The 25170-nt window shown below is 37.2% G+C and overlaps 3 protein-coding genes across 5 annotated transcripts; 1 reads left to right on the plus strand and 2 right to left on the minus strand.

Annotated features, from left to right (window-relative positions):
* Positions 1-1588: 1588 nt before the first annotated feature.
* On the minus strand, positions 1589-7179 carry LOC310725254 (CD209 antigen-like protein C). Of its 2 annotated transcripts, none has more exons than XM_083540076.1 (7): positions 6945-7179; positions 4300-4398; positions 3239-3364; positions 2912-3063; positions 2709-2809; positions 1816-2137; positions 1589-1770 (listed from the first exon to the last, which is right to left on the minus strand). In XM_083540076.1, exons 1-6 carry the CDS (start codon positions 7024-7026, stop codon positions 2002-2004), a joined length of 696 nt encoding a protein of 231 aa, XP_083396202.1. In that variant the 5' UTR covers positions 7027-7179; the 3' UTR covers positions 1589-1770; positions 1816-2001. The 2 variants fall into 2 exon arrangements, with proteins under 2 accessions (XP_083396202.1, XP_083396203.1); XM_083540077.1 differs by lacking the exon at positions 6945-7179 and adding an exon at positions 4562-4844.
* A 4142-nt stretch (positions 7180-11321) lies between these two features.
* Positions 11322-15153, minus strand: LOC310740003 (gamma-aminobutyric acid receptor-associated protein-like 1). 2 transcript variants are annotated; one of them, XM_083566320.1, is made up of 5 exons: positions 14936-15153; positions 13378-13467; positions 13168-13246; positions 12271-12389; positions 11322-11852 (listed from the first exon to the last, which is right to left on the minus strand). In XM_083566320.1, the coding sequence occupies exons 2-5, from the start codon at positions 13465-13467 to the stop codon at positions 11787-11789; spliced, it is 354 nt and encodes a 117-aa protein (XP_083422446.1). In that variant the 5' UTR covers positions 14936-15153; the 3' UTR covers positions 11322-11786. The 2 variants fall into 2 exon arrangements, with proteins under 2 accessions (XP_083422446.1, XP_083422445.1); XM_083566319.1 differs by having other exon boundaries at positions 13378-13470; positions 14936-15142.
* A 1170-nt stretch (positions 15154-16323) lies between these two features.
* Positions 16324-25131, plus strand: leng8 (leukocyte receptor cluster (LRC) member 8). The gene is made up of 15 exons (XM_083553209.1): positions 16324-16614; positions 16966-17104; positions 17637-17783; positions 18007-18081; positions 18185-18602; positions 18751-18928; positions 19099-19269; positions 19353-19571; positions 19665-19826; positions 20152-20440; positions 20668-20769; positions 21098-21166; positions 21279-21408; positions 21562-21769; positions 21897-25131. The coding sequence occupies exons 1-15, from the start codon at positions 16574-16576 to the stop codon at positions 22054-22056; spliced, it is 2508 nt and encodes an 835-aa protein (XP_083409335.1). The 5' UTR covers positions 16324-16573; the 3' UTR covers positions 22057-25131.
* Positions 25132-25170: the final 39 nt, after the last annotated feature.

The following is a 25170-nucleotide window of genomic DNA, read 5'->3' on the forward strand; positions in this document are numbered from 1 at the left end:
TACAAATTAATACCAAATCAGTATTTGATCTGAGTACTACTTAAGTTAAAAATTAGCTCACTTCTCTGTTTTAAACTGTTATGCGTTTAATTAAAGAAATCAATCGTTTTGCACATCTAGCAACTTAAAAAAAAAAAAAAAAAAGCATCATTTGCTTCTGTCTTGGTATGCAAAATCTTAGATTATTTTAAGATTTTTTGATTTAGATCATGACTTTTAACCCAAAAGTGTCTTATTTGACATGTCAGCATTTAGGAAATCTGTTGTTTTATTTAGCATCCTTATTGTCCAAGTTCTTTTTATTTAGGCTTGACTTTAAAATATGCCCTTTTTTATGCATAAACTTTTCATCTGGATAGTTTAATAGCCTAAAGAGAAAATCATGGATGATTTTAGGATGTCTTTGGATACATTAGCATTAATTTGCACTTTATTGAATCAGGAGACAGTAACCAGCATGACAATGCCCCTGTGCACCAAACAGCCCCTACATTAATTAGATGAGTTTGAGTGGAAGTTCTTGTGTGGCCTGCGTTAGAGCTCTGACCTCAACCCGGTTGAACAGCGTTGGAATGAATTTGGATACTGATTGCAATCCAGGCCTCCTTAATTTACATCAGTATCTGTTTTTACTAATGCCCTGAATAAGCACAAATCTCCATAAGTAAACAAGTGGAACATCTTCCCAGAAGAGTGGATGGTATTATACAGCAAAAGGAAACTTAATGTGCAATGGGATTTTTTTTAATGCAAATACAAATCTTTTGGTAAGGTCCACAATGTTTTATTCATATAGTGTATTTTTCGTATGCATTCTAAGCTATAATTTTTTAAGCTTTGAGTGTCAAAGTGGCCTGTAGTAGTGCCCGAAGTAGTCATGTAAGTCCAAGCCATTACGATACCACCAGTAGCTTGACCAATGAGATTGTAAGTTTTGGATCATTAACAGATCCTTTCTTTCTCTACACTTAATCTTAGTTTTAGAAATATATTCCAGTTCATTAGCAACCGCTGTAGTTACTTACTCAGCCAATCATCATCAATGCAAAAAGAAACATGAAGATAGTCATGTTCTTGATAATAATGACTTTGATCATGGCATGGAAATTGTTTCCAGAAGGACTGGTGTGTTTCAGACCCTCTTGGGGTTTTCATTAGGACAGATTTTTAAAGATTGTGCAGAATGGAGCATAAAACAATAAATAAGGATCTGCAGACTGGGACACGAAAGTCAGTTTAGACTGCTTTGTTGTACTGAATGCACTTCTGTGTCATGTTTAATGACTGTTTAGCGTTTACCCTGGCTTCTGCGTTGGTGGTAGCCAGCAATCCGCTGTTGGAACATTGGATGTCACTGTTTAACAAGGCTGGGCACAATATGTGAGAGAGATGACTAAGACCCAAGAGTCTTCAGACACAAAAAGCATGTGGTATGCAGAAGTGTTTTGGTCTCAAATTATTCACCACACCCTTCTCAGTTCAGAGATAACCAACAAGCATTTGGATGGTCTAGAGATAAAAAAAAAAAACCTTTTTGAAAGATAAAATGTGTTGAAAGTAAATCGACGTTGTACATCTTCAAAAGATATTGATGAGCAATCATTCGAATATTTTATTGAGTGAAAAATCATATGACAGAATGTGTGGGTTAAAAAGCTTGCATTAAAAAGCATATAAAACAGTAAAAATTTTAATCGAATCACTGTAAAGTCATAACCGATTACTCACTACTGATACTCACTGGTATATTACTACATACTTTAAAAGCAGCTACCCAGAAATGTACTTAGGAATTGCAGCAGTGCAATAAAACACTAAGTAAAAGGTGTCACTTTCAACAAATACATTCAGCACTATTGCAATAGTGAAAAATACAATGCATGGCTACTTGATTGTGCATCAAAGAATAATAATGTACTGATTTATGTTACTGCAAGTAAATGGTGTTAAAAGGCAAATAGAGCAGGTGTATTATTCGTGATGGTTCGATCCTTCTCTACTTTAATTTTTCTGGCAGATATACTGTGAAATCGCTTCACAATAGTTTGTATACCAGTTGCTCATGTGTGCTGCCCGTCCTCTCAGCAGTGTGCAGTAGCCTTGAGAGTCTAGATTCGGCTGGCCGGTGGCCCAGAAGCTGGAAATAAATAAAAAATAAATAAACAAATACCAGATTAGCTAAGTTGATTGTACATATGCATGTGTTTCCCAGTTTCCCAGTTAGAGTCTGGTGTAGCTGTTTATTGTATGACTTATTTACAAGCTGTAATACACTTAATTTAGTTGCAAAATACTCATTGCAAAAAGTGTATTTCAATGGTGCACACAGGTTGAGTTGAAGTGCCAAATGCAACAGATATGCAATAGATAGAAAACCAATACTGGACAGTTTCAGCACAATTTTACAATTTAGTTTTAACTACATATATTAATTTAAATAACTATGCACAATTTAACATATAACAGATAAGCTTTACTAATGCAATAGAACAAGATTTAACAAAATTCAAGCTACAACCATTACCATAACAACTTTTAGTTACAGCTGTATAACCAGTGTTATACTCCAGTGTTGAAAGGTAAGCAAGTTTCTGAGAGAGAATCTGCAGTTTATTGGTCTGAATAATGCAAATATTAATGCACAGCATTCCATCTGCATTGTAAGTATTACTTCAATACAACACAGTACTGATGCAATGATGATTCACCTCTTGGTTAGTTGTCTATCGTCAGTCCATTTCCACGTTTTCTTATTCACATAACGAAGCCCAATCCAGTACAGCAGACCCTCATTCTCAGATAGAAATTTCTACAGAGATAAAGATAAAGTGGGTCAGTAAGACATGACAGCAAAGTGCTTTAATAGTGATGTCCGTTTTAGTTCCCCTGATTGAGAGAATGACTACTTTACCTGCACATCTTCACTGTAGATAACAGCCAGGTCTCCGTCCTGTTTCTGACATGCCTCCCTGCTCTCCTGCCAGTTTAGACGCTCCTTAGATTTAAAGTAGCAGGAGTTCTGAAACTTTATCCAGCCCGGCTCACACTGAGCGCACCGATACACTGTAGAGAAGCAAAAATAAAGATAAAGAATTCACACCAATGATAAAACATGGCAATAGTTAATTATTAGAAATAGAAAATATATATATATATATATATATATATATATATATATATATATATATATATATATATATATATATATATATATATATATAAAGATATAATGTGTTACCGTGGTGTTGGGCAGCCTGGACTGAAGGGTACATGGCCTGACACAGTTGGCGGCTGCAGTTCAAGTCATCAAGTTGTTTCACCGCAAATGTCTCTGGACACTTCTGGATGGACTGAACTTCAGTTACTAAAGAGAGCATACAAACAATATAATAATGTTCGATTTTTGACACAAATTATTTATATTACCATGGCCAGCAGTACTCGATTCTTATTGGCTGGATTGGCTGAAGGCACAAGCAGTCAGTATAATCATTTTCATAAATGAATGTGCTGGTTTCTAAACAATTTTAACCATAACATACACAAAACATACAGTTCCAGATCTATGCACAATGTTAAACTGAGAACTATGGCGGAAATTGGCAAAAGGAATTAACACCAACAGCTGTAATATTATTGGAGTTGCAGCACATATGCACACAACCTTATCTCTCCCTCTCTTACCCTTTGTAATAACTATTTATTTATGTGTATACATGTTTATTTTAAATGTAATCTTGAGGCACTATTTATCTCTATATGATTTAGAGCAGCACATTGCATTCACATTGGGTGGTAATTCATCTTAATTCGCCGTGTATTAACATGTCATATTCCACTTATGTGAGAAATGAGTACTATTACAGAAAACACTTACAAATGATTAATTATGTTATGCAATTATTTTGTATTATTATATATCGGGCAGATCACTGAAGATCAGCTCTAGGACTGCAAAATTAAAGAAATATAAACTGATCTTAACAATTTATTTTGGTTTAAATTTGGAATCACAATTAAGTATAAACAATTCTATATTATTTATAATTTTAAGTGATCGAGATTTCCAATACGATACCTAATTCAGTGCCGTTTTGCATGTGCGCGCCATCTAGTGGCAGTATGCAAAATATCACAAATAATTCATGAATACAGCACAAACAAAAATTAATAAACTCATTATAGAAATTTATCTATCAAATTATATTGTCATTATTTGAGTGAAGGCTGTTAATGTTTTTTTTTTTTATGTTTTACAGTAGCACTAGTCTAGAATAAGGAGTCTAAGGTTGTACTTACACTTCATAGCCAGAGCAAAAACCACAGCCAGTAGGACTATAGAGAGAATAGTGAAAAGAGCAGAAATCCTCTTGTACAGACGAACTCGTCTGTACACATCTAAAAAATAAACAGGAATAAAAAGTTAGATTAAACATATGGCATGCAGACATAACAACCCTAGCTAATGTGTGTGTGTGTGTGTGTGTGTGTGTGTGTGTGTGTGTGTGTGTGTGTGTGTGTGTGTGTGTGTGTGTGTGTGTAACTTGTTTAGATTCTTCACCTGTGCTAGATTCCTCCTTTGGTTCCCCAGACACTTTCACATCCGCATAGGGCCCGAAATTACAAAATTTGATGTACATACTGGGATTGAATGTCGCTTCAGAGTGCAATCTTCTCAGCAGGGCTTGGAGGAGCTTTGTTGTGTCTGCAGAGGCTGATTGCTGTGCACTCTCTCTTTAATACATTATGCACACGCAGATACTAAATGACCCAATGCCAGGCTCTGGGCTTTTCTCCATGGTAACCTCACAGCCTATGCTGGAAACTGTTTCTGGATTGTCTCTAAAGGACCAGATCGAGTTACACTTTTTAAAGGAGGGAGGACTCATTCAGCATACACTGACTGTAGCACAGTTTTTAACCCTTAAGCAAGAGTCTTAGCATCATTGCAATAGTGCAATGTTTTGACACGATCTGATGAATCAGTATATCAATGAATCAGTTCCGGTCCTCGGTTCCAGGACAGGCACCTCCTAATCTCATTACTTTGCCAGTGAATTGGTCTTATATGTTTCTTTATTACACTCTAAGTATCACTAGCACATCGAAAGTTTGTTTTTCGTTCCCTAAACATTCTGAGTGTAATCTTTCTCACGTCCTGTTTGAGGTTTTCAGGAAAGTTTTCTTTTCAGAAATATCTTTCCACACTAACAGGTGAAGTGAATATCACTGATTATCTAGTAGCAGTAGCACATGTCAAGGTTTGCGATATATTAGGCAGCAACTGAACAGTCTGTTTTTGAAGCTAATGGGTTGGAAGCACTTTACACTTTTTCTAATATGATATAATTTTCTTATAGAACAACTAATTCAAATAAGATCTGTTGATGTTTTATCCATATATAGTGATAAGTGTATAGAATAGCACATAACTTTATTTACATAAAAAATCAATCCTCCTTTAGCATAAATAACAGCTTTGCACACGTCCAAACAGTTTGTTTCATCAAACCTACAGATGAAATACTTCGCCATGCTGCTTGTAAAAAAGGTGTTCTTTACTAGTTGGATATTTCTTTTTGATGGTGCGATCCAGTTAAAAGGATTTGGGTGTGGTGAATGGGTGAATAACACTCCAGCTGACTGTTTGCTCTCTAAATAATGCTTACAGAGCCTGGCATATGTTTCGGGTCATTGTTTTGTTGTATGGTGAAGTTGATTTCAATTGCATGGTGATGAAGTATAGAATAAAAGACATGCTGGTTCAGTATTCAAGGTTATTTCCTTCCCTGCTCCAAAACAACCCCAAACAATTAAGCTTCCATCTACATGTTTGACTATGGGTGTAAGGCAGTCTGCTAATATCTTCTCTCTTTACTTCTCCTACAGTTTTTCTGTTACAGCAAAGATTGCTTCATGGTTGCACTCATGGACTCTTCCACTTTATGTACATTATTGATCTGTCATATACTCTGTATATTGTGGTCTTACTAAATTTGTATTGTTTCTATAGTCTTGTTTATAAGCTAAATGTATAGTGTATTGTATTGTTAAATGTATTGTTATTTATGTCTGTACTTTGGAGAGTCACCAAAAGCTGAAACCAAATTCCTTGTGTAGTTGGCCAACATTTTGTCTATACAATAAAAAAAGTAAACTTTTGACTGATTTTTCCACAAAACCTTCTTCCAGGTATTTAATGTCCATTTCTTGTGTGTTTTTGCCTTTTAGCGAGTTTGTTGCATGTCAAAAAGTAAACATGGATGTATCTCAAAAGCAATAAAAGATTAGGTGTTTTACCAAACTTTTTACAGGCACCGTAATAAATCATATAATCATTGATATGGTAAAAACCCTCTGTGAGTAGATGATTTATTTGTTTTCCATAACCAAAAAGTTTAATTACCGATTAATTTAAAGTAGTATATCTGGCAATAACAGTACTATACTGTAAACGCAGTTTGATTAAGTGGCTGGCAACTCAGTTGCAGGTTTTTTTTAAGTTTATAATTTTTACAGATAAAGCTTTTATAAAAAATAAATAAAAAATAAAAAAAAAAGTGGAGGACTAAAGGAGTAAAATATTCACCATTGCGCAGTGAGAGCAGCAGCCTGTTACAGCAGCTCCTTAGTTTGTGTTGTTTTTTTCCTTTTCCCACTATTTAACTCAGTTTTTTTTTACTTAGTTCTTTAACTTTTAAGTTCTTTCACTTTTTAACTTAGTTCTTACACACATTCTTCAATATGATTACAACAAAAGTTTGAGCAAATGATGGAAGATAAAGTGAAGTTCAGGAAAAGTACAAGCAGGAAAACATACAAACTAGGAGATATTTTGAATATAAGCTTTTGGTGTACCTTATTAGTTAATAACTCATTTGTTGAGTACAGAATGCTGTCAATGTAAATGATATGATTAATTCATTAAATTAATATTTTTTTACCTTCTATTTCATCTTTCTCTTCATTCTCAATCTCGTGTACTTCTGACAGAGTGAGCTCTTTCATCTCCACATTGCCATCCATGGTCTCTCACCTTCTGTGCTTTCTTATCTTTCGTTTCCTAAACCAAATCACCAGTGTCTAACACCAGGCAAAAACCCCAGACGAAATGGACTTGCGTAACTATTATAATACTCTCTAAAACAGCACTACCCCTGTTTAAAGAAATTCATATATGACCACAAAAGTGATAAGTGATAGTCATCCACTGTCTTGATTGCTTCACACTTCCTCATTAAACTGTTATCACTTACCATCCAGACACTTTCCTGTTCCTTTTTATTACTGCATTATAAAAAAAATTTTATTGTTACTTCTTCTGACCAAAGGAACTTTCTGTTTAGTTGACTTTTGGTATTGTTTCTTATAATCAACTATAATAATAAAAGCACCCTGCACATCCAAGATACAAAAATTGTCCAGGAATGGTTTAAATAACATCACAACTAATCAAGCATCTGGACAAACAATTTAAGGCCCTGCCTTATAATCAACAAGTAGCTGCTGGTAACGTCTTGGTGCCAGATACCACAGCACACATTCATTACTGTTGTTCAATATTAGGCAGGTGGTTTAATGTTTGACTGACTGATATACATCACTCCAATGTTCATGAGAGAGGGCAAAGGAGAATGGCAAGAATATAATAACTCAGATAACCAAACAAGGAAATATTATTTTCAGTCTTTAAGGGTCCAGTTTAAATAAAACATCCCAGTCCTGGTTTGACAGTGGAACAGTGGAACTTGATGGGATATGCTGCTGTATCCTATCAACCTCAAGGTTTAGTATGTTGCGGAGTCTGCTTTGTTTGCTTACCCTGGTTGTAAAGAGTAGCTATATTAAATTACTGTATACATTCAAATGTATGCATTCAAAAACACTCAAATACTCAATACAATTCATACACATCCATGTGTACAGCACAACCCATATTAAAACTGTTTTACATTTTGTTTTGCACACCTACTCAATTGCTGCTGTTGCTGTTTTGCACAACATTTGTGTATATATTTGTGTACACTCTTGTTTACAGTTCTCTTTTTTGCACAAAATACTGTATAACATTATACAGAAGGTATACTGGTTTATTTTGTGTATCGGTCCTGCATTGTTTTGTATTGTCTGTTTGCACTTGGTTGCACACGATGCACTGTATATGACTATGACAACTTACTTTAGTTTGTCCTTTTGTGGTATTGCTCTCTGTTGTTTATTTAGCAACAGGGTTCTGGAGAAATTTTAATTCTTGTGAAATTTTACATCAGCTACTGTATATATGGTTGGAATGACAATAAAAGCTACTTGACGTGGCATGTAGGCAATTATTCTCCTTTGACCTTTCTTATCCATGAGGCATTGTGTCTATAGATCTGCTGCTCATGATCCTGATTTGTTTGTTTTGTGCTTCATTCTCTGTAAACTCTTTTGTAGAATGTTATGCACGAAGACTTTAGAGCATTAGCGATTTCCAAAATACTTAAACCAGCCCAGCTGTTCAATATGTTTTCTACATTTTTTTTGTAACAGCAGAAGCAGGTTCATTTTTAAGATTTTGGCATTTTGCTCAGTGGGTCATGAGCTCAAATCCCAGCACTGCCACTGGAGCCCTTGAGCAAGGCCCATAACACTCAACCGTGTGTATGTAAAATTGTATAAATGTTAGTAACCCGTACATCAGAAGCTCAACAGCACTGATAGTAGTCTAATAGATTATATTAAACCTGAGGGGTAAAAAGTTTTGTTGGTTTTAGAAATTTGATATTAATAGTATAAATGATAGAAATTCTTTAGTTTTGCTATTAAAAATACAGGCAGTGCTTCTGAATTAATTTGCCCAGTTATGGGTCAGTATATTGGTCCTTTTACTGAATTTTCACTTTTCACTGGATTTTTTACTGGTTTTCCGAGTAAAAACGATAACTGCACCAAAACGTCAAATCTACTTAAAATGCAATGCTAAAGCATGACATTTGTTTTCTGACAAAAAATATTTTTTATACAATAATGGCCTGTCACCTTTGGTGTCTGGTGTCTGGCATCAGTTCCTTTTTTTCTCTTTTTTTTTCTAACTGGAGTAACTTAGATATTTGGGTAAGAGCTCTAATTTAATCTCTTATTCATACATGCATTAGACATTATCACACAACCTATAGTGTACTTGTGGCACATTTGTAGATACATTTGTATTAATTTTTCTTTTATTTGTATTAATTACCCAATGCTGCAGTGTTACTTCCATCAGGTTTTGGAGTAGAAACATTTCAGCCTAACAGTAAAGAATCTTCTGTTGGATCTTTCAGTTTGCTTTACACATTAGGTTTTTCTTCTTCTTTCTCTTTTTTAGCTTATAGGAAATAAACAGTGGAAGACTTAATAGTATAAATATAAACAATTAGGAATAAAATTATTAAGAAAATTACAAATGTACAAATATACTGTATAATATAAACTTTTGATGTTATCAGCTTATCAGTTATCAAATCACCATTTGTAGAGAACAGAATGGAGTCAATGCAAATATTATTATTATTATCATTCATTTAATCTGTGAGCACTTTCATCTCCACATCAGCATCTTTCTTATGTTTTGTTTCCTTAAACAAATCACCTAAAATAAAACAATATATAAAAATAAAAGGTACGTTTGAAACAGCAGAATCCCTGTTTAGAGAAATTAACAAATGCTTAAAACGTAGTCATCATCTTGATTTCTTCACACTTCCTCATCAAACATTTTATCACACATCATCCAGACACTTTCCACTTCCTTGCACTCCTTTCACATCTAAAAGTTAATGGTTTGACACACTCACACACACACTAAACATCAAGTGGCTTATTGCGAATATTAAAACAGATTAAAATTGTGATTAAATAATAAAAAATAATAAATAATAGTTAGTGCACCAGAATTCTTTTTCTTTTTAACAGTCAGTATGTTTTCAGATCTGAGCAGTTTACACTTGTAGTTTCTCTATATAAGGGCTGTGATTTTTATTGTTAAAAATACAAATTGTAATCACTACCAAACTGTAAGAAACATTTGTTTGTGGTGTAGCCCTCACTTAATCCAATGCATTACACACATGCTAATAAGTCTAAGTGAAATGGTTTAAAACTACAAGTCATTTTGGAAACTACTTACAGTAAGTTAAAATAAATTTTGCTGACTGCACTATTACTTGGCTTGGGGGAACGAGAAAACAGCAGGCAAGCTTGGACCGCTCCACAATCACTCTTTATTCACCTCCACTCTTTAGTACACTTTCCAGCATTCCATTATCAAACACAAACACACACACAGCTTTGTGCTTTGCAGCTTTTTCTCTTTCTCTTTCTTTCTTAATTGTCCCCCTCCTCAATAAAAAGTATATAATTCACTGAGGTGTTTTGACCATCACCATTGTCTTACCCAGTTTACATGGCTACTAATGTGTAAAGCACTGCATGGTCTTGTGCCACAGCACCTGAGCAAACTTGGTTTCATATACAAAGTGCCAAGCCTATTTTGATCAAAAGGTACAGGATATTTGTTGGTACCTTGAATAGTGAAAACAAGAGCAGAGTGCAGAGCTTTATTACAAAATAATGGTATTTGTTTTTTTGTTTTTTTAATCCCACTGTGAGTTATATACATTAGTTTTCTTAGTGAACTTACTATCAATCTAACAGGAAACCCAGGTATCCATCATCAATTATTTAATTTAAAATAAACAAATATTCATTTTTTATCTTATACCTAATGTGCTGAAAGCGGTTTTGGAAAGAGTTCTTGTCTGGACACTTGAATTATTTGAATGTGTTTGCATTCTTGGATATTAGTTGTAAAATTTTTCATTTTGGCTACTTAGATTACATCTTACCTCACACTCTTCACTGTTGTAAAGACCTGACTTCTTTGATTCGCCAGCTAAAATATTTTTACTTTGGCACACATCAAAAATATCACATATTTAAGGGGAAAACAGAGGCCTGCATAAAGCCCTGGCCTCAACACCCCAAATACCTTTGGAATAAACAGAAACTGATCTGAAACTTTTGTGGCTAAATAAACAAATCTCCACAATCACCCTCCAAAATCTGTGACATAGAGAACAACTTTCACAGAAGAATGGAAGTTATTATAACAGCAAAGGGAGACTGAAATACGATATTCAGAAAGGGTGTGCAAGTCAGATGTCTACAAACATTTGGCCATACAATGTATTTACATAGTTTTTATATACAAGTTCTAAACTCTTGTTTGTGCAGAACACACAAAATAATTGATTTTTGGAAATAAATAATAATAAAAAAAAAACAGACCAGCACAACACTGCATAGATGACTCTTTTTCTTTTTTTTTTACAGAAAAATTATTATACCTTTACAAAAAAAAATAATAATAATTTCATTAAATACAGATGAGTCGCTCCTTGGTTAGAGTCATGGAAATGTGAGCTCATTTTGTACTCTCAAAACTTCCCCATTCTAATGTTTAAATCATTTACACTGTTTTTTTTTTTCTCCGGCAATTCTATACATAATCACAAAGCCTTACTTAAATATTAAATGTTATTAAATCCATAGAACTGAAACATCAACCAGTTAAATGCTTCAAACCAAACCGATGTTCAGCTCTGTAATCTCGGCTTCATAGAAATCGATTATTAGTGGTAAAACAATACAAATGTCACCACAACACTTTTTTTTAATCCATCACATCTTCTCACACAACCCAAAGTCCCTCACTGGCTCCCTCTTCCTCCAGTTCTAACATTTTTTTTTTTTTTTTTATCCTTTCAGGCACCGTAAACACTCTCATTGCTGTAGGTCATGTACAGGAACAGGTCCTCCTCATGGTGTTCCTGAAACACACATGGACACACAAATTATTATAAATCAGTGTAAACTTTTGAGACTTTTTAATGACATGGTGGTTGATGCCAGATTGGCCGGTTTGAGCAATTTAGTAACACTGAGTGACAGTTCTGTGGGTGGAAGTGCCTTTTTTGTATAAAATAGATTAGAGGAAATTTGTTCGAGATGATTAGACAATACTATGAATGTGCAGGTGTACAGTTGATCCTAATAAAATAGAGAGTAAATGTATTGTAATCTTTGGTATTAGAGATTTATTATTTCTGTTATTTTATGTATTTTTGAAGCATTTAAAAAATACAAAACAGTAACAGATTTTTTTGATGTAAACTATAAGGTTTATAGCTGCTTACACACTGATCTGACAACATGTTAAGGTGTATTGTGTGAGCGTTTGTGTAATACCTCGTAAACAACTGAAAGAGGTGAGCTGGAAGGTGGAAGCGTATTTTTAACGAAAAAGAAGAGTGCTTCTTCTGGCCTCATAGATATTCGCTGTCTGATCAGGAAGCACAACTGGCCAACTGAGACAAAGACACAATCAGTCTGTTAGTCACAGAACAGGACATTTATGACAAGAAAGAGAGTTCAGATAGATAAAAGTCAATGTGATGTTCTCTGCATCCTATTTTCAAGCACTCAGGATCATCTTTTCCTTCACTTGAACAAGCAGACCCAAACCTGTTCCAGCATGACAATGCCCCTGTGTACAAAGCCAGTTCCATGAGCATATGGTTTACATGGGTAGGCGTGAAAGATCTTGAGTGTCCTGCTATAGAGCTCTAACCTCAACCATATTGAACACCTTTGAGATGAAATGAATAGTTGACTGCACCCCAGGCCTCCTGTTTACTAACACCCTGTGGTTGAATGAGCGCAAATCTCCACAACCACACTCCAAAATCTAGTGGAACATCTCCCCAGAAGAGTGGAGGTTATTACAACAGAAAATGGGAAATAAATGTGGATTGGAATGTTCAAAAAGCACATATGACTTTTATGGTCAAGTACACACACACACACACACACACACACACACACTTTTGTCCGTATAGTGTATTTTTTCTTGTGTTTTGTCTATGTGAGTAAAGCGAAACAGACCAAATGTCACCCATTCATCAGCACTTTTTTTTCAACTGTTCATTGTGAAATAAAAGACCAAAAAAAAGGGCATTACACCGGTCTGGCAGAAAATATGGCACACTCCAGATCTGGAGCTCTGTGTGAATTAAGCAAATGAGATATAATGATGACAGAACCGCTATGTTTTCTTCTCACAAAAGCAGCGGCAAACACACTCACCTGTCAGGTCTGAGGGAACGAGGTATTTCTTTTTGTCGAGTTCAGGGGCACGTGATCTAGAGGCTCTCTCTACAATGATCTAATAAACAAAACAATGCTGAATGTCAATGAAACCATGGATAAGACAAACAAATACATAATCCTTAAGCTTTAATGACTCTCAGTCAAGCTGTCAGAGTGTTGTTTCTCCATACAGTACATGACACTAACCGGAATTTTGTCAGGATGTTTGGCACGAACTCTCTCTCCCTCCAGTCTCCTCACATCATAAGGAACACTGCGCTGGTACTGGCTACTCATCTTCTGAGGAGCAGAAACATAAAAATTAGTGAGGTAAGTGTTTAAATTAAAGTCATGAACACACTGAACTATTGCTTGTTAAATCCCCACAACGATACTGTTACATATTCAGATACTCTCTCACTGAAATGTCTCTCCTGTTTTCCGTGTATGTTTGTACAGGTAGAAACTGATTCGGAAATTGACATCTCTGTATATAAGATCTGTAAATTTGTATACATTAACCTGAATTCATATGATTTTCCATCAATGTTTTGTTGTACCTAGAACCTTCTCTTACTAATACATATTCCTTGTGTGTGAGAACGTACTTGGCAATAATATCCATTCTGATTCTGATGTATAGTCAGAGAAAATATGATGCTCTTCGGAAGGATTGGTAGAAGAACTGGACTGAATGTTCTCGATGTTATACTTTAGTTTCTTTCGTTAATACTTAGTGACAAATTGTACAAGTTTATATGTAGTATTCTTTTTGACTGGTCTGGCTTTAAATCTTACTGGTTCTGTTTTGTCTGGGGGGGGATCTGTCTTTTTTTGTTACTGGAACACTGATAGAACTGTTGCATGCTTCAATTTGTCTTGCGTTCTTAATAAAAATACCTTTATTAAAAAAAAAATTTAGAAAAATTTGATTGTCTCTTATTACCTGAGTCAGTTATTTTAGTTACTATTAATGATCTGTTCATTAATTAATGAATTATTATATATTTGAAGAAAATGTGATTTAGAAAGGAATGAGATGTTTTCCCATTTAGCAACCCTTCTTGGTCTTTGTAGAAAATATGGTAGCCGGAGAAGTGGACTGAATGTTCCTGATGTTATTCTTTCTCTTTCTTATTTTACCAGCTGACAAATTGTACATGTTTATATATAGGATTCTTTTTGACTTTTTTTCCACTCCCTTTCTTTCTTTTTAGTAAAAACCCTTATGGATCTGTTACGTACTTGTATTTGTCTTGCTTTCTTAATAAAAATAAATAAATAAAAAAAAAACCTTGACACGTCTCATGATTGCTACTTGAGTTAGTTATAGTTGGTCACTATTTATATATATATATATATAGGATTCTTCTGAACTAGTCTGGCAGTAAAGTTTACTAGTTCTCTTTTCTTCTCTTTTCTTCTCTCTACTTTCTTGTTACTGGAATATTATTGGATCAGTTGTAGATCCTGACTTGATTTCCTAAAGAAAAGAACATTGACACCTCTATTCCCTGCTACCTGAGTCAGCTATATAGTTATTCACCATTAATGATCGAATAATTCATTAAGTTAATTTGTTTACAATCTGAATTGGAGACACAAGACATTTAAGTGTCTCGATCACGTGGTATTTTTGTCATGAACGGACTGTCCTGAACTGTAAACTGGAATGAAACGGGGCCTTGTTACTGCACACAAGGCAGCTCTGTTGCCCATTTCAGCACATATAGATAAGATTAAACGACATTACAAAATAACCCACCTTTTTATTTATTTTCCTCAGCAGGGGTTGAGCTGAAACCTTCAACAATGCCTGGATCCTATAAGGAAGATCCTGAATGCCCAGATTCTGAAATGTAGAACCCCAGACCTAATCTGTTTTTTTTAAAATGTCGACGATCCACTTCCACTTCTAAAAACAACAACAAACCAAGTAACGCCTTCTTGTGAGGGATCCACCCGAGAACACAACTATAAGGAGATTGATAACGTTTCTATCCAATGAAAGTAAGGCTGTGGGCGGGCCTTGTGTGTTTACTACACTTTCATTGGACGACACGCGCTGTCGTTCAACCGTTGTCTGGGTCAAGAGAACCAATCAGAATGCAGGAATTCTAAGCTTGGTGCCGTGCTACGTGTCCGACGTGTACCGTTGTAATGTTCTCTCCAGTATCCTGAAGATGGAGTCCTATGGGACACGCACGCACACACACACACACACACACACACACCACTTCATTATTTATTGATTTGTTAAAAAACTGTAGTAAAGTTTAGGAAGAACATGAGCAATATTATTTATTTTTTGTGACTGAATAAATTTACATCTGGAACATTGAATAAAAGTTATGTGCATGAGCATGATGGCATAATGTGACATAATGTTAGATATAAGAAGCATTAGCATGTAATCTTTAGTCCGTACTGAATATGAATCTGCAGCCTATGCCAGGATGGGATACTATGTGAGAGGCATACTTAATGGAACACCAATCCATTGCGAGATCCATACAGACACGTTTATGTAGGTGGCTAGCTATCTATTTGCATAATTTTGGGAGGTGAAAGGGGAAAAAACCAGAGTAGACCAACACAGTCACAGGAAGAGCATGTACATGTTACATAGATGACCTCAAGCTTAGGATCAAATTTCAAACACCTACTGTGGCCAAGTTATTTTGACAACCAGCGAAGGTTTACTCCACCACCTGAGTGCACAAACAGAACAGAGAAGAATTTTGATTGATCCATTCGAGCTGTACTAGATGCCTGAAAGGAAACTGGTGTAGCAGGAAGTCTGTAGATGCCAAGCTTTCTACTTGCATAACTCTGGGAGGTGGGAGGAAAAAAACAGAGTAGACAAACACAGACACAGGGAGAGCATGTAAAGAATAGCTACACTAAAAGCACCAAGGATCAAACCAGGGACTAGAACATGAGAATGAGAGAAAAAACTGTTAAGAAAAAACTATAGGGAAGGTATTGATCTATCTATCTATCTATCTATCTATCTATCTATCTATCTATCTATCTATCTATCTATCTATCTTTTTTTTTTTTTAAAAAGGCTTTTCTATTAAATAGTAGCAGTCGTTCTCTATAATTTGGTTTAAAAAAAAGGATTATGACGACATAATCCTCGTTGTGGGAGGGGCCTTTCCAGTGGGAGTTTGTTTTAATCCTCACAAGCGTTACCGGCAGCCATTTTGTTTTAGGTGTTGACTCTCGATGTCGTGCCTTAAAACCGGCTTCGTTTATTTTCAGAGTTGTTTGTTGTAGTTGGCAATATTTGTCGAGTTGGTAGGATATCTTAAATAATTTTTTTGTGTGTATTTCGAAATATATTTTGATAAGACTAATATAGCCAGCCTGCTAACAGAGCTAAACTGCCCGCAGCAAAATGGCGACCAATACGACCCAACAGACCGCGACTGCGAGCTGGTAAAATTGTTCGCCTTATAAATAAATGATTTTTATAGAGTATTGATTTTTTTTGTTCTGCATCTTTTAAACGTTGCTAAATGTGTATTGCAGTTTCGCTAGCGTACCGTACATTGGCGTTACATTAGAACCGAACTATGCTAGTAGTCATGCTACATGCTAGTCATGCTACATTTCGTTTAGCCCTCAAAATCTGGATCCTGTCTCTCAATAAGTGCCAGTTCGTAGCTTGCTAGTCTGATCTGGAATTTTTGTTAGTTTTAATGATTGTTTATGAAGTAAACTAATTATAAGGGGGAAAAAAGGACTAATTATAAAATGATAGATTTTATGTTGATTTTCTATCTCCAGGCCTTATGGGGGCAGTACTGCAACAGATCCGCCTGTTCATGAAAATCCTGAGTGGGAGAAAGCGAGACAGGCGCTGGCCTCCATCAGCAAGAGCCAGAGCTCCACCAAGGCAGCTGCAAACAACCTCACCAGCACACAGGTTAAGCAGAGATTTAACCCCCCCAAAACTATCACTGTTGAAGTGTGTTTTGTACAAATGACTGTACAGTAATTAAACTTCAAGTCCACAACTCTACAGCACTTACTGACAACCACATCAGGCATTTTCAGTTTACACAAAACGGATAAATAACTGTCCATACTCGCCGGCAGGATCACTAGTTCAATCCTCCCTTACTTCATCAGATAAGATGCCTAAGAATTTTGTACACAAGCATTATAAAAAAAAAAACAGCAGTTTGGTGTTTTGGGGGGGAAACGCACCATTTAATAGGTAGTAAGTCTACTATAGTCATACTGCTTTACTGTGTTGGATTAAAAAAATAAAGCACACCCAAAGGTTGTGTGCATTGTCTTCTGAATACTTTATCGATCTGTCATCTATTAATTTGGTATTTAAATCAAATGTGCAGCTCTGGTGCTGTGTTTTAAAAAAGATATAGAATGTGGATCAGGTATTCAGGTATGCAAAACTGTGTAGATTGTTTTAACAGCTTTTTGCTTGTTATTAGGCTGGACAGTATCAAGCAGCAGCGACTGACACTTCTGCAATGCAGCAGCAGCAGCAACCATACTATCAGTGGTACCCACAGAACCAACAGCAGTATGCAGGATACACTTACCCCTACAATTACTACTACCACCCTGCAGTGCCTCCGGTAAGAACAGAAGACATAACATTTAATTCACTAGAAAAGCCTCTCTTGATTTTATATATATATATATATATATATATATATATATATATATATATATATATATATATATATATATATACACATACATACATACATACATACACAACTACACAGTGGCTCATTAATAGAGTATATATAAAAATATTCAAAATGTATCCTAATAGAATTGTTCTGTAATTATTAGTATGGAGGAACATATCCCCCTGGTCAGTATGGCGTTCCTGGAGCTTACCAGCAACCGACGACTGCCTCCACACAGGTAATATGTGTAGTAGATAAGAATGATCCACCACATCGGTAAGATCTCTCTCCACTTTGGGGTTGTCTAACAGTTCTGTCCATCTCTGCCTGTCTTCTGACAGCACACTGGCATGACTGGATTGAAGGAGCAGACTTCTGGTTACCCATGTGAAGTACAGCCTCCACCTCCGGATGTCCCCCAGCCTCCGCCACAAAGTCCCACAGGCACAGAGAAGCCTCCTCCTCCACCTCCCCCTCCTATACCACCACCACCCAACACTCAATATCCTCCACCGTCTTCCTTATATAACCCAAATGGAGCAATGTCTTATAGCTCTAATGATGCCAGTCCCGCGAGGAATTATGTGTATGGGCAGAATAGACCGGTTTACCAGGGTTTTCAGGCTTCATGCTACCAAACATCGCAGCAGGGCACAGCATCGGGCCCGTATGGAGGAGCAGGTCGAGGGGAAAGCAGCAAGAAAGCCAATAATGGAAATGTGAACAAATGCGGGCAACAGATGTGGAACCGCATGAAACGTAAGTGTGCTTAGATTTATATTAAATGATAAGACCTTGATGTAAGTTGATTTTTGTGCTAGAATACGCAACTGGTGTGAAAAATCTTGTTACTTGTTTATTTGCAACCACATATGTTCCACATAATATATTTTGTCTCAACACACAGAGGCTCCTGGAACGGGTAGTGTTAAATTTAACATCCAGAAACGACCATATGTAATGAGCAATCAGAGTTTTGGAGCTGGGGAGCAGGAAAATGGATTGTCTACCTCTACTACAACCGAACCAACAACAACTATGTCTTCGGCAACATCTGCTACAACTGCAGGAGGTTCCCAAACTGGGTGAGAATTGATGCATTCAGAACAACGCTAGATCATTTATTTTTTTTACTTTAGGAAATTAGAACAAAAACCTTAATGCTCCTTAGAATGTAATGCACAGAAAAACCTTAATTGATCAAAGTAAGGGATTATGTCTGTGTGTGTGTGTGTGTGCGCGCGCGCATATGTAGGCCTCAAGACTGGCCCCAGGCCATGAAGGAATATGTTCAGCGTTGCTTCACCGCTTGTGAGACTGAGGAAGACAAAGACAGGACCGAAAAGGTGCTAAAGGAAATTCTACAGAGCAGATTACAAGATGGTTCTGCCTTCACCATAGACTGGACTAGAGAACCTCTTCCAGAGTGAGGAGCCTCTCACCTTAGTATATTCTTGATGTTGTTCTTTTATATTGTGGATGGAGGTGAAGCATACTGTCTGTTTTCAGGGTGAAACCTAGGCAGTCCCGTTGGGAGGTGGCACCTCAACGCTCTCAAGACAACACTGCTGGTCGAGGGGGGGCCACTCGAGGTAGGGGTGGTGCTCGACTGGGCAACTACAGAAATGTGTTTTCTCAAAGAAGTCCCTCTTCCAGCTCATCCCGCTCATCTTCTCGTTCGCCTTCTCCTCATAGCCGTTACAGAGAGAAAAACAGACATCGACGCAGGTTACTAGAACCAAAATTGTTCATGCCATCATTCTTAAAAATGCATGTCTCAATGATCGTTTATTGTACTCGTGATGTGGTTTCTCCTTGCAGTGATTCTGGCTCCCAGTCTGACAGCAGCATGTCGAGTGACCTCCGACCTCTCTCTCGCAGACAGCGGGGCGGAAGAGGCCGTGGGGAAGAGAGGGAGAAGGGGCGAGGAGCAGGAGGAGAGAGAGGCAGGGGGAGAGGAGGAAAAGGGAATCGAGGAAGAAGGTAAAAACTTGGAATATGATCTCACAACATGAGATATTAGATGTTTTTCAGGTGATTTTATTTTATTTTTTACCATTTTAAAGATGTAAAAAAAAAAAAAAAAAGATTAACACGTTTTGCCATTGTGTAAACGCTGCTAACTTGCATCTTCATGAGAAGCAGTCATTTAGATTTTTAAGTAAAATCCTGCAGTATTGTATCAACTGGTAGAGTAAATAAAGTGGTCTTTCTGCAGTAATTAGTGTGAAGACCATACCTTTTTATATTTATATGGTTGATGTTACATTTACCAGTCGAGTCTAACTTGATGCTGCTTCTTTCTCAGGAATGACGATCTGACCGGTGTCTTCGGTAAAAAGCGGAAAGGTGGATCAGCGGGTCTGGACTTCCACGACCCAAACCGTGAGGCTAAGAAGCAGAGCCGGGCTGCACGATTCCACACCAAGCGCACTGAGCCACTGGTACTGAATATCAATGCCATTGAGCTCCCCAATGCCTCCCAGGAGGGCCTCAGCTGGGATGAATGCCCAATTGTGGGTACCTGCCAGGACATCACCAAACACTATCTGCGTCTGACCTGTGCTCCTGATCCTGCCACTGTCCGACCAGTGCCTGTAAGTTTTTGTCATCTTCATCCACTTATTCTACCCTAAATAATTTTATGTAACATGCATATATATATATAACAAGTAACACGCATAAGAATTTTAATACAGCAATGTCAATAGCAGCTAAAACCGCATACCCGAGAACCGTGACCCAAAACCTTTCTTTAAATGTTTGTAAACAAATGACGGTGTACTGTGTATACTTGTTTAGATTTGGTTTGTTCTGCATTTAGGTATTGCGCAAGTCTCTGACTGCAGTGAAGGCTCACTGGAAGGCCAATCAGGATTACCCGTATGCCTGTGAACAGATGAAGTCAATAAGACAAGACCTCACTGTAAGTAAGCTTGTTGGAGTAGCGATGAGCATTCATCAGTTCACACCAAATCCCCCACACTTCATAGGATTCGGATAGTGCAATAGTAGTGCGCTTTTAGCTATTAAAGGGAGTCAGTCTGAGTGGAAAAACCTCTGGTAAACAGAATGCTCTATGGTAAAGCTCTATGTAGCAGATATTTACAAACATACCTGAAGTATTTAGACTTGGCTTTGGTTAGCATTACTAGAAGCCTATTCTGTATATGCACAGTACATTTCAGTAATATTTAACTGTTGTCTTTTTTTTATTTTTGTAGTCTAAAGTTGAGTTTTTTTCCCCCATTCAGGTTCAAGGGATACGAACAGAATTCACAGTGGAGGTCTATGAAACTCATGCACGTATTGCCCTGGAGAAGGTACAACATAGTGTTTTCTCACACTTTGCGTGTCACTGTGCGGAGTTTGTGTGTGTTATTATTTGGGGAAAATGTATGATTGCTTACACACTTTTTTTTATATTTATTATAGGGTGACCATGAGGAGTTTAACCAGTGCCAGACACAGCTGAAGGAACTTTACAAGAACTGTCCATCAAACAACTTAGGAGAATTCACCTCATATAGACTGCTGTACTACATTTTCACAAAGAACTCTGGAGGTATTTTTGCGACAAAAAAACGCTGCTGTATCTACTACCGCTTTACCCTAAAGTACCTAAATTCTACATGCAATGTAAAAACATTTTGTGCCTATTTGTTGCTTACATTGTGTGTACACTTTTCCCCCTTTTTTTTTTTTTTCTTCAAACCAGACTTAACCACTGAGCTGGTGTATCTCACCCCTGAGCTGCGGCAGGATGATTGTGTATCTCACGCTCTTGAACTACGTGCTGCCTGGGCACTAGGAAACTACCATCGCTTTTTCTTGCTATATAAGAGAGCCCCACGTATGGCAGCTTACCTCATTGACAAATTTGTGGACCGTGAGAGGAAGTTAGCACTGAGGGCTATTATCAAAGCGTGAGTGCTGATGATAAAAGCACAGAAGTTTTGACTTCTTTACACCATTGCAATTTTTTATACACCTGAATTTAAGGGTTGTCGTAAACTCCTTTTTTTTTTTTTTTCTTTTGTCTGTCTTCTGCAGGTTCAGGCCCTCTGTGCCGGTGGAGTATATACAGTCCAGTCTGGCCTTCCCTTGTTTAGATACATGTTTGACATTCCTGGCGGGGCTCAGCGTTACATTCGTTCAGTCAGATCCTAGCAAAATCGATTGCAAAGCCAGCTCGGCGTGTCTCACCACTTAAAGTACAAGGGAGGGACGGGAGTATTTAGACCCTGATAGGAGTGACAAGGGACCATATATTTGCATAACACAGCCAGCCTAACTTTGAGACGACGATGTACAGCATCGCTTACACTATTTATATTCTTATTACTCTTATAGAGTATGAATGACCATAGATAGGGACTGTAAATACCTACATTTAATGACTTGTTGTCATAGCGACTAGCTGATCTGTCTATACTTGAAACCTCAGAGTATTAACACTGGGAGGGAAGCTGCCTATATGACACAAATCCACACAGATAGACCAAATGCAGTTAAACATATCTGTAGTGCATCTTCAACCATCAGCGCAGAGAGGCTTAGATAGTGTCAGGAAAGAACCTCCGAAATCCCTAGTCTCGCACATCATTTTAAAGCTAATGGTGTTTCTGTGTTCTCATGTTTTTCTTCCCTCAAGCCAACAGCCTGAAAAGTCCATATGAAGAGAATGTCCTGAAAACCAAGTTGTGAAGACAAAGGCTGAGTGAAACTTCCTGTTCTTCTCAGGACAAAGACGGCTACTGCAAGCCCTACGTTCCAGATTACAAGCTCCAATCATGTTCTCCTCAAAGCTGTCGGTTTTTAATGGACTTTGCGCTGATGATGGATGCCAGTCCGGTGAGAAGATGGTTTGTATGCCCCCATGTGTCTTCTTCCTGTGTCTATTGAGAGCGTGGCAGAAGAGCTTCGCTGGAGATCAAGCAGCCTCCTGAGCTTTTCATCTGAGAAATTCCAGGTATAGACTTGTAGAAATGGATCAGGCAGCATGTCAAGATGCGTATCTAAAGAGCAAATCTCAATGAAATGAGTGGCTGCAGAACGGCAAAGACTAATTTAAGAGATGCGGGTCTGCAGCAAAATCTACAGAATCTAGGACCACGGTAGTTCTGCAGAAGTTTTCTCAGCTTGAGTTCGTAAAGGTCTACCCCCCCAAATCAACAGCAGATTTTCCATGATGCTCAAGATCACCTAACAGAGAGAGAATCCAGAGCGCATCACTTGAAGTGAGGATGATCAGAGCAGCGGCGAAATCTGTAAGGCAGCAGAGGAAAAGTGGCGAATGCAGCCGTGATCATCTCAGCCGAATGACGTCGCTTTGGGAGCTTTCTTCTCCTGTCCATGTAGGAGCTGAAAGCATATGGGTTTGTATCGGGCCTGAGCGCATATGTATATGCGTGGTAAGAAGAAGGGACTTGGCTGGTTTTAAAAAGAGAATTATTGATCTAGCAGCTAATACTGTGGTGTTTTGACAAACATGCTGTCATATTCACCTTATGATGTTTAAGGTTTCTTTAATGCTTTCTAATACTCAACGCAAGGTTGTAAAGAAAAGGCAAATCTTTTGAAGCGAAAGAAAAATGATCAGAAGGCATCATGATGCAACTTTTTGTTTTCGTTTTATGACACTTGGTTGTTTGGCGAGTTTAGGGTCAATAAAATCTGACCTGCCGGTGGTTTTTTCTCTTGCTGTAGCCCATAAATGTTGGCCCAGCTTGTTGTTTTGGAGAACAAAGCAGACTTTGGTGTATTGAGCAGAGATGTTTATGGTTGGTAAATCTTTGAGTTACCTTCAGGTGAAGCGCTCGTTCGGTGTGCGTGCGCACGTGTGTGGAAGTGTAAATATTGTAGAGTCCGGGGGGGGGGGTTGCTCTGGGATTAAATCGGTGAAATTTCCTGTTTGCAATGGTAAGTGCTGATTTGTGATTTGGAAAGTACCTGTAAATGGAAGATCTTTTTTAAACCAAAGTTTAAATAATTCTATCGTTTTGATTTATTCAAATATGTAAATGTATAGAGATTATTGAAAGGATGAATGTTTTTGGGGGTTTTTTTTGGTTTGTTTGTTTGTTTTTTTGGCTTTGTGGTGTTGGATGAACTGGTCATGGTAGTTGCTTCTGGATGATTACTTACAAATGTCTTTAGTATTGTAATATCTCAACCTTTTTGTTGCACCGGAATCTTTTTCATTCATATGCTGTTATTTTAACTTCTCCACCCCCATTTTCTTGCGTCTACAACGTTTAAATTACTCACTTCGTTTTCCTAATGTTTTTTTTTTTTTTTCTATCCCTTCTTCTTCTCCCCAATGCTGATTTTTGAAGATTTAGAACGAGAGCGCTTTTAGTTTAAGCACTGTTTCTACACCAGTTAACACCACTGTTACACTTCTCGTTGTGATTCCTTGTTTGACTCTCAGCCGAAGTTGACTGTATAGAAGAAGCACTAATCTGGTCGTATTAACTGGTGTGTTGAGTGTTGCTTCTTTTTTTTTTTTCTCCTTTTTTTTTGCTTGTGAATCATTTCAGTGTTTAGTGTATGAAAGGATTAATTACTTGCTGCATTACCGTTTCTATCCACTTGTTCTGTAGAATGTCGTTTTCATTTTTTTTCCCCCTCGTTTGGCAGTAACAAATGATCCTTGTTAAAAGCATCTTAATCAGTTTGATTGTCCTGTGCAACACTGACCTCATTATCACCAACCCCCCCTCCCCCCTCCGTTTCTGTCCTCCTCTCCTGCTCTATTCTCATTACCAGATTTCTCTTTTGTCTTTGCAGTCATGCATAATGGAAGCTAAACGAGGGATGGCAAGCGGAAACAAATGAGAGAGAAACGTGTTTCCAGAGTTGAACTGGACGCTGGAAAGTGGCTACACGTGACAAATGTATTCACTGTGCTAAACCTTAACGTGCGATGCGTATGCCATTTTCTATAATAACTGCAGTCTTTAAGCTTTACATCACAATGCAATTTTTTTTTTTCTTTTCTTTTTTTTTCTCCCCCCCTTTATTGTGGTCAGTAAATGTATTGTCTAAAGGTACATTTTAATGTTCAGATGTGTTTTGCTCCCCTTTTAAAAATTTTCAATTTTTTTTTTTATATCCAGTGACTTTAAATTGCTTTAAGCTTTGTTAGTATCTTTAGCGTTTTTGTTTCTGGCAGCTTGAAGAGCATCAGGCTGGGGCACAGGCCACATCTGAACGTCACATTCACAGATTTTCTCCCACACCAGGTTGTTCTCAGCTGAATGTAAACTTTTCTTTATATGACAATTCATTATGAAAAATGAAGACTGCCCATGTCCTTTTTTTT

Source organism: Silurus aristotelis (genome assembly GCF_946808225.1).
Source record: "Silurus aristotelis genome assembly, chromosome: 1".
In the NCBI taxonomy this organism is placed as follows: domain Eukaryota; kingdom Metazoa; phylum Chordata; class Actinopteri; order Siluriformes; family Siluridae; genus Silurus; species Silurus aristotelis.